This window comes from Artemia franciscana, chromosome 19 (assembly GCF_032884065.1).
Source record: "Artemia franciscana chromosome 19, ASM3288406v1, whole genome shotgun sequence".
In the NCBI taxonomy this organism is placed as follows: Eukaryota; Metazoa; Arthropoda; class Branchiopoda; order Anostraca; family Artemiidae; genus Artemia; species Artemia franciscana.
The window spans coordinates 24,909,826-24,925,119 of NC_088881.1; the positions used below are offsets into that span (position 1 = coordinate 24,909,826).

A 15,294-nucleotide genomic window follows, 5' to 3' on the forward strand; every position below is an offset into this window, starting at 1 on the left:
TTATTCGTGCCAACAAGCAGGCACCAGAAGTTTTCGCAGCCAAAACTTCTAGCAACCTGAAAACAAAAGCTTTGCACTTGAGCCAGATTTGAATATAAAGTTAAATTTGTGCAAAGTTACAGAGCTAATAATGTGTATGTGCATAATTTGTTCTGCTGAATTCAACTTTCAGGTGTATTATTCATGTTTGACAAATTAGAGCGAAGATTTTGAGCAGATCTTTGAAATTAGAAAAGATGGAAACTTAGCACACCTGTCCTATCTAATTGATGAATCCGGAGCAATACAAAACGATATTTCATGAGCAGATTTTACTCGGAAACAATTTAGGGTTTACAATAGGCTTTTCAAAGTAATTTCTTGTCAGTATAATTTTCTTTTTCAGTACTGCAATTGGATGTTAAAATCAAGGAAAACACATATAATTCATGTTTATTGGCTTTTTATCAACAATGTGATTTTGCTATTGCTCAGATATTAGAATGCTTTGATTATCATTAAAAGATGAGGTTTGGCAGGGTTTCTGCAACAATTGTCTTGCTAACATTATCTTCGGCCGACCAAAGGTCATGATGTGGTGCAGGAGAGTTAATCAAGTAATACTTGATTGTGTCTTCACAACAGCAAATAATATGCTGAAATAAGCCAAAAATATCAGACAAAAGAACCGTTGCGTTTGTTTTTCAAAAAGCAACGTAAAAAATAGTTAAGTCATATCCTTAAAAAGTCACAAGACTATAGGCCTCAAAAGACTTTTCAGACTGAGCAGCTTGGCTCCTGGAAGCAACGTCAAGGATTATTTAACAATGATTTATGTAGCCTTGCCAAGTCCCAAATTGATGCTTTCAAGTGGTTTTTCAATATAAAAACAACTTTTTCGACCTTTTTGTTTGCAGCGAAAGAAGCTATAGATTGTTCAGCATGGTGAATGGGAGTTTGAAAGAACTTAGAAGCTGAGCGAATGTTGAAACACTTTATCTCAAAGCGCTAGTTGGCAAATAAATAAGCATTATCCTTTAAAAAACTCCTCAGGAAGGTCTTATTATTTATGTTTTTATTGTACGTGTTTTCCTAAAAGTACGCTATCAACTTCAGAATTCATCACTTTTGGAGTACAAAAAATCGTTCAAAGAGGGTCTTCAAATATAAAAAAAAACGATACAAACAGGAGAATAGTGTGAACATTTTCGAAGATTATTTAGAAAACTTTGAGATCTGGCTCAATACCCATCTCCTAACCCTGATTACATGCTTGCACCAGAGCCATCTCTGATCGGTCTGGTAACGTGCAATTTCGTTTTTACAGAATTTTATGGAGCTGTTAAAGCAATTGCATAAGGTTCGGTATGGACAACAGATCTACGAGGTTTTGTATGGACATCCCATTTGGCGCACTTTTTCATTTTGAAACCCTTCTTGTAGCAACCACATTTTTGGAGCAACCGCTCCGAAAAAGCGAAGGAAGATTTGCTAAATGTTTTTTAGAGAAATTGCTTATGGATGATAAGGGTTCCCAGCTGAATGACCGTATATCAAACAGTAGGTTGTACGAAAAGCGTGGTTCAATCTCGCTTTATAGGGCTATAATGAGAAAAAGATTCCGGTGGCTAGGGAACGTTCTGTGGATGAAGAACAAGAGATTAAAGAAGATTTTGCTTTCCGACCAACTGTCTAGGTCTGAACGGAAAGCAGGTCGTCTACGTTTGGGGAGGGGGAGGATGTCGCAAAGAAGGGCTTAAGGGAAATTTGAAGTCCCTTGCAAGGTTTTGAACAGATTAGGATAGTGGAGCAGCAAGCATAGCTGTGTTGGCCTCAAGCGGATTGGTTATGTGGTGAGCTGTTAGTTGTAGTAGTTGGAGCAGTAGCATCCATTGTTTGAAACAATACTCCCAAGATACGAAAGATATTCTCCCTCCCCAAGTCTCTACAATAGTTCTTTGAGCATAAAGTTTCTGTGATTATTTTTTCTTCTTTCTTTTTTTTTCTTGTTCAGCTGTTTGGCTAAAATTATATTCGAATTAAAAAGGACTTAATTTTTCAATTATACCTACACTACGGGCTTAATACTGCTGACTTAATTGCCAAGAACTAATTAGCTTTACTCAGGGGGGAGAGCGAGTCAATCCCTTGGAACTGGAATTGCTCTATTCGTGTGACTTGAATAATTTTGAGAGAGTCAAAAGAGCATTAGGTTAATAGTGAGCTTTAGATCAATTATTGTCTAGACAAGGCCTTCAATGAACTGTTTTCATAAACGAATATTAGAGGTATAGAGTGAGAATAGAAATAGAGGAGAGAGAGAGAAGAAAGAGAGAAGAAAAAATATGAAGCAAGAGGTGCGGAATGACAAAATAAATAACAGTAGAAAACATAGCGGTTGACTATTCCAAAAAACGGAAACAATTAGAAAAAAAAAATCAAAACAGAGATTTAAAATTCAGATTGACGCATCAACAAGAGTCAAGACGAATAATAAAATATTTATCAGACAAACGTTAAAAATGAATGCTAATAAATAGAATTTCTTTTCATTTATATCATGGTGGATTAACTGAGTAAGATTTAAAGTCACGATCTTTTGTACAAAACAAAAATAAAAATCAAGTTGAAGGGTTTTCCAGATATCAAAATTTTTGATAGTTTTCTTTTTAATCAATAAAAGTCATGTAGTAACAGTTCATGCAATATTACCGTTGAAAATACTATAAAAACGCTGGAATGCTTTTCGTAATTTCTTAAACCAAGAACTCTTTTGTGATACGAAACGAAAAAAAACAAAGATTTTACGGATGTTAGATTTCACTAGCACTTCATTTTCTGGGGTTTTCGGTTCCATTTTTCTACGAATTGATCTCATACCTTCGAAAAAATAAAAAATGTGTGTTCCAGGATCATATCTCGGATTTTTTTTGAGGGGTGGGGGTAAAAAAACTTTTAAAAACGCATCAAAATTTGTTTGTATTCTTTTTTGTTTCTGTCAGACAAACATTTTGGGGGAGGGATTCAAATCCTCTACCGCCCCCCACGGGTATAGCCTTGGTATGTTCATCTATTTAGGTTAAGTGTTTTCTATTTAGGTACTGTGACCCTTAAAACTAGACCGTATTTTGTATCTGACCATTCTACATAATATCTTCATAATTATGATAGTATTCGGACTTAATTCAGTCCATCAGTCAGATCAGAGTTCAACCCCCTGACTGCTTGTTAGTCTGTCTGGAAGACTTCACATGAACTGCCTAGAGAGTGTCATTTGTTTGGTGCCTTTAGAAGGACTGTAAAAAAATCTTTAATCTCTGATTAATTTATGTATTTTTTCTCGTTTTCTTCCTTTTTTAAGGCCGTGACTAAGTGAACTGATGGAACTCGAAAATCCCATGTTAAAATTGAAAATGTATATTTAAAAAGTACTCAAGTATTGATTGGTGGAAGATACCACTTTTAATATCAGGCCATAGCTTCTTGAAGATGCTACAAAATGTTTGCTAGAATTTTGCTCTACTTCCTCTAATTGCTTAGAAATCTTAGAAAATGTCTAGCTCTTTTTCACATGTGTACCCTGTGAAGGATATTGCTTTTGGAACAAAATCGGTACTATCATGAGCAGAAGACAACAACCTGTAAGATGATTGCAACCATTTTTCGATGTATTCTCCTGTTTTCGAACAGTCACATAGAATATTTTCAGCTACCTGAAATTTTTACAAGTTTTTTGCCAGAAAGAATCGCGTCAGATCGCTGATAACACCCCTAGAGACCATATTGACAAGCTGGTATAATTAACCTGTTATTTCCGCCAATGAGTAAGTACTATTTGAAGGGTTTTCGACAATCGACGGTCTGTAGAGAATTGAGAGACAGAAGGCTACCCTAACTTCAATTTTGAACCTCTATGTTTTCAAATTCACTTAATCACAGCCTTAATGCTCACATTCGGTTGATGTCTCTGGTCAGAGTCGTAATTGTGCGATTTCTTGTTTAATTGGCATGGCATTTCGCTCTGTTTCAGTTTTCGTATGTAGTCCGTGGAGGTTGACTGATTGATATTTTCATCTTTATATGAATATGTGTTTTAGTGTTTCTCCTTTTTTATTTTTTATCCTCTCTTTCCTGGCCATGGAGCCTTGTAGGGGGAGGGATATATTTGATGGTTGTTGTTGCTATTCAATGATATATATTGTTTAATAATCAAAATTTATTGTATAGTAAAAAATCTATCTATCTGCACATCTCATGAATTTTTCTAGTATGTTTCTAATGCACGGTAAGTCATGGGTAGCTGCCCGGGGGAGGAGAAGGTAGAATATTTACATTCTCGGCCCCTGCAAAACCAACTATTTAAATAATGCAAAATTAAATGACACTGCAAAAATTACACTTTTTCATATTTTGCTTTGGAAAAGGATATCCCGCCTACACCATAAGACTTCTGGAGGTTGGTTAAACACTAGAAATTCCCTGTCTATGCCTTGCAGAAAAGTAATAGCTATTTAGCCGTTTTGTCTGACCGTTCGGACTTTGACAACCTCCGAGATTAGGCTATTAGGTAGATTAGGCTAGTATGAAGTAAAGCTTAGAAAATTCAATGGAGATTTTTTGGGGAGGTGACGAGAGGAGATAGTTCAAACAGGGTGGAAGGATCACGTGTGATTGCCAGCCTGTTGTTCCCACATGGTTTAATACATAGGAAAATATGTAGTAGCCGTAATTTGAAAATTCTTGCTAATCGTCTTTAAGCTAACATTACCATACAAATAGCCTGGGTTTCAACCAGGTATACTTTACGCGTCATACAGCTCGTATCTCACTCAATACGTAGATAGTCAGGGGACTATATGTAATTTAAGCATAGTTTGCAGTCAACTAAAACTTCATTATGTTTGTGTTATCATGAATCCCTTGTCATGCAGTTAACCTATGCTAGAAAACAATAACCTTGAGCTCGTTTGGATACCAAAGGGATTTCCCCAAAACACCCTTGTTAATATATTTAAAAGCATTTTTATGTTTTAGCCACCACAGAATACAGAGATAGTTGCAGTCCAAATCAGTTTGTGTGTGGATTAGACCCCCATGGTAGGTGCCTTGTCAGTACCAGAGGAAAAGTCTGTATTTGCTCGCCTGGGTTTGTAAATGTTGCTTACCAGTGCGTTCTAGGTAAGTTTCTATTGTTTTCTCTTTTTGACCGAAGCTCAATGTGTTTCTCCTTTCATCTTTTTATGGCACTTGGTATTAACCAAGTGACATATAGCAATCTCATATTCTGTCGGTCCCGGTTTTGCTAATTAGGCACTTCCAGGTAAGCTAGGACGATGAAATTTGGCAGGCGTATCAAGGACCGGACCAGATTCAATTAGAAATGGTTGTTTTCCCGATTTGACGATCTGGGGGGAGTGGGGGCCCGTTAATTCGGAAAAAATAGAAAAATTAAAGTATTTTTAACTTACGAACAGCTAATCAGATCTTAATGAAATTTAAGGTTTGGAAACATTTTTTGTCTCAGAGCTCTTATTTTAAATCCTGACCGGATATGGTGACATTGGGGGGAGTTGGGAGGGGGAAGCCTAAAATCTTGGAAAACACTTAGAGTGGAGTGATCGGGATGAAACTTGGTGGGAAAAATAATCACAAGTCCTAGATACATGATTGACATAACCCGAACGGATCCGCTCCCTTTGGGGTAGTTAGGGGGTGGGGTAATTCTGAAAAATTGGAAAAAAGAGGTATTTTTTACTTACGAACGGGCGATTGGATCTCAATGAAATTTGATATTTAGAAGGATATCATGGCTCACTGCTCTTATTTTGAATATCAATCGGATCTGGTGACGTTGGGGGGATTTTGGGGTGGGGGAACCTAAAATCATGGAAAACGCTTAGATTGGAGGGATCGGGATGAAACTTGGTGGAAAAAATAAGCAGAAGTCTTAGATACTTTATTTACATAATTGGAACGGATCCACTCTATTAGGGGGGGGGGGGATTAATTCTGAAAAATAAGAAAAAATGACGTGTTTTTAATTTATGAAGGAGTGATCGGATCTTCATTTTCCAATACATCCCCTTTAGTTTAAGCTGAAAGTTCCAACTTAAAACCATCAACCGTTTCTGAAGTATTGGTGATATGTCCTCTTGACGGAATGTGTGGGTATAGCGGGTTCCGATTTAACTCAATACAACTTTCACCTAAATACAATTAGCTTTAGTAACAGTAGTACCGTCAATAACAGTATTAGCAGTAGAAGGAGTTGCATTAAAATTAATATTAGTAGCCTTAGCTTTAGGTGCAGTAGTAGTTGTAGCAGTATCGAAACTAGTAGCAGAAAGACACGTATCTTTGAAGGATAAACAGGAAGGACGAATGGATTAACAGCAGACTTACTAAATTAAACTGAAGTTGCTGATTTTTTGTAACCCTAGAATGAAGAAGTGTTATACGGGAAGATTCACCATATATATATATATATATATATATATATATATATATATATATATATACTAGCTGTTGGGGTGGCGCTTCGCGCCACCCCAATACCTAGTTGGTGGGGGCGCTTCGCGCCCCCCCAAGTTCCCCCGCGCGCGTAAGTCGTTACGCGCCATATTAGTTACGCGCCATTGTAGTTGTGTCCCTATGTCCCACCTGTGATATATATATATATATATATATATATATATATATATATATATATATATATATATATATATATATATATATATATATATATATATATATATATATATATATATATATATATATATATATATATATATATATATATATATATATATATATATGTGTGTGTGTTTTTAACTACGTAAAACTTGCGAATATACAACATTCTTTGCTGTCCCATTGTCTGTGCATATAAATAGATTGTCAGGTTTACCGACTCTTGAACATGGAACATATTATGGTCCATGGGAAAACAATCCGTATTCAGATCTATACCTCATGATTCTAATGATTGCCCTTGAGCTTTGTTGATGATGATTGCTTATCGACCATTCCCTGAGTCACCATCGTCATTTATATATCCCCCTGTGCACCCCGGCGTCCCCTTTGTAGTTATGTCCCTGTGTCCCGGTCGTCGTCATTTCCCTGTGTCCCGGTGCTTTGTTGATTGCTAATCGAACATTCCTTTTGTCCCGGTCGCTTTCTCTTTGAGTGTCGTCATTTATTTAGATTGTCAGGTTTACCGACTCTTGAACATGCAACATATAATTGTCCATGGGAAAAACAATCCATAGTCAGATCTATACCTCATGATTATAATGATTGCCCTTGAGCTTTGTTGATAGTGATTGCTAATTGAACATTCCCTGTGTCCCGGTCGTCATTTATATTCCCAGTATCCCGGTCGTCATTTGTGTCCCAGTGTTCCCCTTTTAGTTTTTTTTTAATTGGTTTTGACCTTTTTTTAGGTTTTTTAGTTTTTTTCTTTTTTCTTTTTAGTTTTTTTTGAAGTTTTTATCTTTTTAGTTTTTTAATTTTTATTTATATTTTTTTAGTTTTCTTTTTCTCCTTTTTTTTCAATTTTTTTTCCTTTTTTAGTTTTTTTTCTTTTTTAGTTCTTTTAGTTTTTACCTTTTTTAGTTTTTTTAGTTTTTTAGATGAAAATTTTTTTTAGTTTTTTTTCCTTTTTTTCTTTTTAGTTTTTTGTTGGTTTTTACCTTTTTTTTAGCTTTTTTAGTTTTTTTTTCGTTTTTTCTTTTTACTTTTTTTTTAGTTTTTATCTTTTTTATTTATTTTTATTTTTATTCTTAATTTTATTAGTTTTCTTTTTCTCTTCTATTTTTCAGTTTTTTCATTTTTTTTAAGTTTTTTTTTTAGTTTTTAGTTTTTTTAGTTTTTTAGTTTTTTTAGTTTTTTTTAGTTTTTTAGCTTTTTTATTTTTTTATTTTTTTATTAGTTTTTAGTTTTTTTGTAGTTTTTGCCTTTTTTTAGTTTTTTCAGTTTTTTCTTTAGTTTTTAGTTTTTTACCTTTTTTAGCCTAACCAGGATTTGAACCTGGGACCTTCATTCTCTGTTCTGACACCCTCTGTCACCGAGTGACTACTCCAGCATGTTCATTTTGGTGTTTTAAATGGTATATTATTAACCAAATTAATGTGTTTTACAATATACTAAGCATCGTCAAAGCAAAAATGACGACAACTAATTTCATGACGTCAGCCGACACAGAAACATGACGTCACCCGATCCACAGATCCACAGACAGACAACTTATTTATATATATACTAGCTGTTGGGGTGGCGCTTCGCGCCACCCCAACACCTAGTTGGTGGGGGCGCTTCGCGCCCCCCCCCCAAGCCCCCCCGCGCGCGTAAGTCGTTACGCGCCATAATAGTTACGCGCCATTGTAGTTGTGTCCCTATGTCCCACCTGTGAATATAGATAGATATATATATATATGGTTTTAACTACGTAAAACTTGCGAATATACAACATTCTTTGCTGTCCCATTGTCTTTGCATATAAATAGATTGTCAGGTTTACCGACTCTTGAACATGCAACATATAATGGTCCATGGGAAAACAATCTGTATTCAGATCTATACCTCATGATTCTAATGATTGCCCTTGAGCTTTGTTGATGGTGATTGCTAATCGACCATTCCCTGTCCCGGTGTCCCGGTCGTCATTTACATCCCCCTGTTTCCTCCGGTGTCCCCGTTGTAGTTGTGTCCCTGTGTCCCGGTCGTCATTTATATTCCCTGTGTCCCGGTCGTCATTTGTATCCCGGTGTCCCGGTCTGTATATACATTCGTTTTTTAGTTTTGTTTTTCTCCTTTATTTTTTTCCTTTTTTTTTCTTTTTTAGCTTATTTAGATTTTTAGATTTTTTAGTTTTTTTATTAGTTTTTAGTTTTTTTTTTCTTTTTAGTTTTTTTGTCCCGGTCGTCATTTATATCCCCCTGTTTCCCCCGGTGTCCCCGTTGTAGTTGTGTCCCTGTGTCCCGGTCGTCATTTATATTCCCTGTGTCCCGGTCGTCATTTGTATCCCGGTGTACCGGTCTGTATATACATTCGTTTTTTAGTTTTGTTTTTCTCCTTTATTTTTTTCCTTTTTTTTCTTTTTTAGTTTATTTAGATTTTTAGATTTTTTAGTTTTTTTATTAGTTTTTAGTTTTTTTTTCTTTTTAGTTTTTTTGTAGTTTTTACCTTCTTTTTAGTTTTGTTAGTTTTTTTTTTACTTATGTCCTGGTCGTCATTTTTACTCCCTGTGCTTTGTTGATTGCTAATCGAACATTCCTTTTGTCCTGGTCGCTTTCTCTTTGAGTATCGTCATTTATTTTTTTCTTTTTTAGTTCTTTTAGTTTTTACCTTTTTTAGTTTTTTTTAGTTTTTTAGATGAAAATTTTTTTTAGTTTTTTCCTTTTTTTCTTTTTAGTTTTTTATTGGTTTTTACCTTTATTTTAGCTTATTTTTCAGTTTTTTCCTTTTTTTTATTTTTTTTTATTTTTTTTAGTTTTTTAGCTTTTTTACTTTTTTTATTAGTTTTTAGTTTTTTTGTAGTTTTTGCCTTTTTTTAGTTTTTTCAGTTTTTTTTAGTTTTTTATTGGTTTTTACCTTTATTTTAGCTTATTTTTCAGTTTTTTCCTTTTTTTTAATTTTTTTTTAGTTTTTAGTTTTTTTAGTTTTTTACCTTTTTTTAGTTTTTTTAGTTTTTTAGTTTTTTAGCTTTTTTATTTTTTTTATTAGTTTTTAGTTTTTTTTGTAGTTTTTGCCTTTTTTTAGTTTTTTTAGTTTTTTAGCTTTTTTATTAGTTTTTAGTTTTTTTTTGTAGTTTTTGCCTTTTTTTAGTTTTTTTAGTTTTTTAGCTTTTTTATTTTTTTTATTAGTTTTTAGTTTTTTTTGTAGTTAGTTTTTTTAGTTTTTTACCTTTTTTTAGTTTTTTTTAGTTTTTTAGTTTTTTAGCTTTTTTATTTTTTTTATTAGTTTTTAGTTTTTTTTGTAGTTTTTGCCTTTTTTTAGTTCTTTTATTTTTTTAGCTTTTTTATTAGTTTTTAGTTTTTTTGTAGTTTTTGCCTTTTTTTAGTTTTTTCAGTTTTGACGTCACCTGATCCAGTTTTTTCAGGTGACGTCACCTGATCCAAATAGATTGTCAGGTTTACCGACTCTTGAACATGCAACATATAATGGTCCATGGGAAAACAATCTGTATTCAGATCTATACCTCATGATTCTAATGATTGCCCTTGAGCTTTGTTGATGGTGATTGCTAATCGACCATTCCCTGTCCCGGTGTCCCGGTCGTCATTTATATCCCCCTGTTTCCCCCGGTGTCCCCGTTGTAGTTGTCTCCCTGTGTCCCGGTCGTCATTTATATTCCCTGTGTCCCGGTCGTCATTTGTATCCCGGTGTCCCGGTCTGTATATACATTCGTTTTTTAGTTTTGTTTTCCTCCTTTATTTTTTTCCTTTTTTTTCTTTTTTAGTTTATTTAGATTTTTAGATTTTTTAGTTTTTTTATTAGTTTTTAGTTTTTTTTCTTTTTAGTTTTTTTGTAGTTTTTACCTTCTTTTTAGTTTTGTTAGTTTTTTTTTTACTTATGTCCTGGTCGTCATTTATACTCCCTGTGTCCCGGTGCTTTGTTGATTGCTAATCGAACATTCCTTTTGTCCTGGTAACTAAAAACTAAAAAAAAAAACTGAAAAAACTAAAAAAAGGCAAAAACTACAAAAAAAACTAAAAACTAATAAAAAAAATAAAAAAGCTAAAAAACTAAAAAAAACTAAAAAAACTAAAAAACTAAAAAAACTAAAAACTAAAAACTTAAAAAAAGGAAAAAACTGAAAAATAGAAGAGAAAAAGAAAACTAATAAAATTAAGAATAAAATAAAAAAAATAAAATGATAAAAACTAAAAAAAAAAGGTAAAAACCAATAAAAAACTAAAAAGAAAAAAAGGAAAAAAAAACTAAAAAAACTAAAAACTAAAAAAAACTAAAAAACTAAAAAAACTAAAAAACTAAAAAAACTAAAAACTAAAAAAAAACTTAAAAAAAGGAAAAAACTGAAAAATAGAAGAGAAAAAGAAAACTAATAAAATTAAGAATAAAATAAAAAATAATAAAAAAGATAAAAACTAAAAAAAAAGTAAAAAGAAAAAAACGAAAAAAAACTAAAAAAGCTAAAAAAAAAGGTAAAAACCAATAAAAAACTAAAAAGAAAAAAAGGAAAAAAAACTAAAAAAACAAAAAACTAAAAAAAAAAACTTAAAAAAAAGGAAAAAACTGAAAAATAGAAGAGAAAAAGAAACCTAATAAAATTAAGAATAAAAATAAAAAAAAAATAAAAAAGATAAAAACAAAAAAAAAGTAAAAAGAAAAAACGAAAAAAACTAAAAAAGCTAAAAAAAGGTAAAAACCAATAAAAAACCAAAAAGAAAAAAAGGAAAAAAACTAAAAAAAATTTTCATCTAAAAAACTAAAAAAAACTAAAAAAGGTAAAAACTAAAAAAACTAAAAAAGGAAAAAACTGAAAAATAAAGGAGAAAAAGAAAACTAAAAAAATATAAATAAAAATAAAAAAACTAAAAAGATAAAAACTTCAAAAAAAACTAAAAAGAAAAAAGAAAAAAACTAAAAAACCTAAAAAAAGGTCAAAACCAATAAAAAAAAAACTAAAAGGGGAACACTGGGACACAAATGACGACCGGAATACTGGGAATATAAATGACGACCGGGACACAGGGAATGTTCAATTAGCAATCACCATCAACAAATCTCAAGGGCAATCATTAGAATCATGAGGTATAGATCTGAATATGGATTGTTTTTCCCATGGACAATTATATGTTGCATGTTCAAGAGTCGGTAAACCTGACAATCTAAATAAATGACGACACTCAAAGAGAAAGCGACCGGGACAAAAGGAATGTTCGATTATCAATCAACAAAGCACCGGGACACAGGGAGTATAAATGACGACGACCGGGACACAGGGACATAACTACAAAGGGGACGCCGGGGTGCACAGGGGGATATATAAATGACGATGGCGACTCAGGGAATGGTTGATTAGCAATCACCATCAACAAAGCTCAAGGGCAATCATTAGAATCATGAGGTATAGATCTGAATACGGATTGTTTTCCCATGGACCATTATATGTTGCATGTTCAAGAGTCGGTAAACCTGACAATCTATTTATATGCACAGACAATGGGACAGCAAAGAATTTTGTATCGGCTGACGTCATGAAATTAGTTGTCGTCATTTTTGTTATGACGATGCTTAGTATATTGTAAAACGCATTAATTTGGTTAATAATATACCATTTAAAACACCAAAATGAACATGCTGGAGTAGTCACTCGGTGAGAGAGGGTGTCAGAACGGAGAATGAAGGTCCCAGGTTCAAATCCTGGTTAGGCTAAAAAAGGTAAAAAGCTAAAAACTAAAAAAAAACTGAAAAAAACTAAAAAAAGGCAAAAACTACAAAAAAAAACTAAAAACGAATGAAAAAAATAAAAAAGCTAAAAAACTAAAAAAACTAAAAAAACTAAAAACTAAAAAAAAAATTAAAAAAAAAACTAAAAGAAAGGAAAAAACTGAAAAATAGAAGAAAAAAAGAAAAAATGACGACCGGGACACTCAAAGAGAAATCACAGACTGGGACACCGGGACAAAAATGACGACCGGGACATAGGGACACAACTACAATGGCGCGTAACTAATATGGCGCGTAACGACTTACGCGCGCGGGGGGGCTTGGGGGGGCGCGAAGCGCCCCCACCAACTAGGTGTTGGGGTGGCGCGAAGCGCCACCCCAACAGCTAGTATATATATAAATATATATTTATATATATATATATATATATATATATATATATATATATATATATATAACAACAAAGCTGACCCATGCAGCCGAGACACCTATAAATATCTCAAAAGGAGAGTCGAACGGGAAGTTCGAAAGGCATTGCGTAACCATGTTACCGAGAAATGCAAGGAATGCGAAACCTAGTTTAGGAACGGAAACAGTCAAAAACTCTTCAAAACAGTTCGTGAACTGTCTAGCAGGAAAGATCCCACCTCCACAGCAATCCTAGACAAACAAAATAATCCCATCAACGACGCAAAAATGAAGCTCGAACGATGGAAGGAATATTTTGTAGATAAATTAAATCCCCAGATCATTGCCGATCCCCGCATCCTAAATTCCTTCCCCATTAATGATCGAGAACCTCCACCACCACTCTTAAAATCAGAAACTGAGGCAGCGATAAGATCCCTGAAACGAGGGAAAGCCCCGGGACCGGACGGTATTACTGCTGAACTAATTAAGATTGAGTCAGAGGACGTCGTCGAATTGTACCACAAAGTTGTGTCAGCCGTATGGTCAACGGGCCACGTCCCACAGCTATGGTGTAAGGCAGCAGTGGTCCCAATCCACAAAAAAGGCTCAAGAAGAGAGCGTGAGAACTACCGCCCGATCAGCTTGACCAGTCATCAAGCTAGAATACTGACCAAAACTCTCCTACGTAGAATCCAAGCCATTACAGCCTCTATTCTGGGTGAATACCAAGCTGGCTTCCGACCTGGACGATCGACCATTGACCAAATCTTCACCGTTCGCCAGCTCATGGAACGCTTTGTCGATTTCAATAGAGACCTATATCATCTCTTTATTGACTTTCAGCAAGCCTTTGATTTAATCTGGAGGAAAGGTCTGTGGCACATCCTAAGACATTACGGTATCCCCGACCAAATCGTGACCAATTATTGAGAATATATACAGCCAATCAAGAAGCCGGATACTCACCACTGATGGACTCTCTGATGAATTCTCAACATCCTTGGGAGTTTACAAGGATGTATTCTGTCGCCCCCACCTGTTCAACCTGTTTCTTCATGCCATACTGTCACTGATACCAGACGAACATGGAGTCAAAATAGGTGGAGTCCTAGTAAAAAAGCTCGCCTATGCTGACGAAATCGACCAGCTTTCTACAACGGCCGCTGATCTCCAAAGACAAGCGGACTATCTCAACGAAGCCACGAAACCTTTTGGCATGCAAATTAACGCCAAAAAAAACGAAAGTTATGGTCACGTCACGCCAAAAACAAGCAGCCACTCCTTCCATAATGATTGACGGCCACCCAGTTGAAACGGTCGACCAATTCCTCTACCTGGGCAGTCTCCTCACAGCGGACAATTGTCACACCTCCGACATCAAACGCCGCCAAGCTCTTGCTAGCTCCAGTTTTAAAAGGCTCACAAATATCTGGAAATGCCGAAACCCGTCGAACCAGCTGAAAGTTCAACTTTTCAACAGCCTGATTGTGCCAATTGCTATATATGGGTGTGAGACCTGGACCTTGAAAATCGAAAATGAGTGCAAGCTACTTGCATTCGAGATGAGATGTCTCCGTGGCATCGCAAGAATCACCTACACTGAACATGTGACCAATTAGGAGGTGCGAAGACGGCTGAAGTCCCCCGACACAATCCTAAATAAAATCAAACGACAACAACTGCGATGGCTCGGGCATGTCAAGAGAATGGACCAAGACCGTCTACCAAAAATCTCCCTCGAAGGAACAATAGACGGATCTCGACCACGAGGAAGACCTAGCAAGAGGTGGATTGAAAACTTTGACCGAAAGCGCATCGCTGATTTGACTCGAACTGCACACGATAGAACCACGTACCGAGCCCTAGTTCATGCCCTGTCAAAAGAAGTGGCCCCAAAACGTCCCACGAGGATGGACGGGACTTAAGTAAGTAAGATATATATATATATATATATATATATATATATATATATATATATATATATATATATATATATATATATATATATATATATATATATATATATATATATATATATATATATATATATATATATATATATATATATATATATGCTACTGTTACTGCTACTACTACTACTATTACTACTACTACTAACAAAAAATCACCGCAGCATCATGCCGCTTGAGGCCAACAAAGCTACGTACGCTTTATATATACGTATATATATATATATATATATATATATATATATATATATATATATATATATATATATATATATATATATATATATATATATATATATATTCGTATATATACGTATATATACGTATATATACGTATATATACGTATATATACGTATATATATATATATATAATATATATATATATATATATATATATATATATATATATATATATATATATATATATATATATACTAGCTGTTGGGGTGGCGTAAGTCGTTACGCGCCATATTAGTTACGCGCCATTGTAGCTGTGTCCCTGTGTCCCACCTGTGAATA

The 15,294-nt window shown here is 34.1% G+C and overlaps 2 protein-coding genes across 2 annotated transcripts in view; one reads left to right on the forward strand and one right to left on the reverse strand.

Moving 5' to 3' along the window:
• LOC136039462 (uncharacterized) overlaps positions 1-6,444 on the forward strand; it is a 72,800-nt gene extending 66,356 nt beyond the window's left edge. The window contains exon 3 of the mRNA XM_065723227.1: positions 5,014-6,444. Within this exon, the coding sequence (XP_065579299.1) occupies positions 5,014-5,285 (272 nt within the window). The 3' untranslated portion in view covers positions 5,286-6,444. The remainder of the gene's footprint in view (positions 1-5,013) is intronic.
• Positions 6,445-14,060: 7,616 nt separating this feature from the next.
• Positions 14,061-15,294, reverse strand: part of LOC136039112 (uncharacterized) — an 8,866-nt gene continuing 7,632 nt past the window's right edge. The window contains exon 3 of the mRNA XM_065722597.1: positions 14,061-14,261. Within this exon, the coding sequence (XP_065578669.1) occupies positions 14,061-14,261 (201 nt within the window). The remainder of the gene's footprint in view (positions 14,262-15,294) is intronic.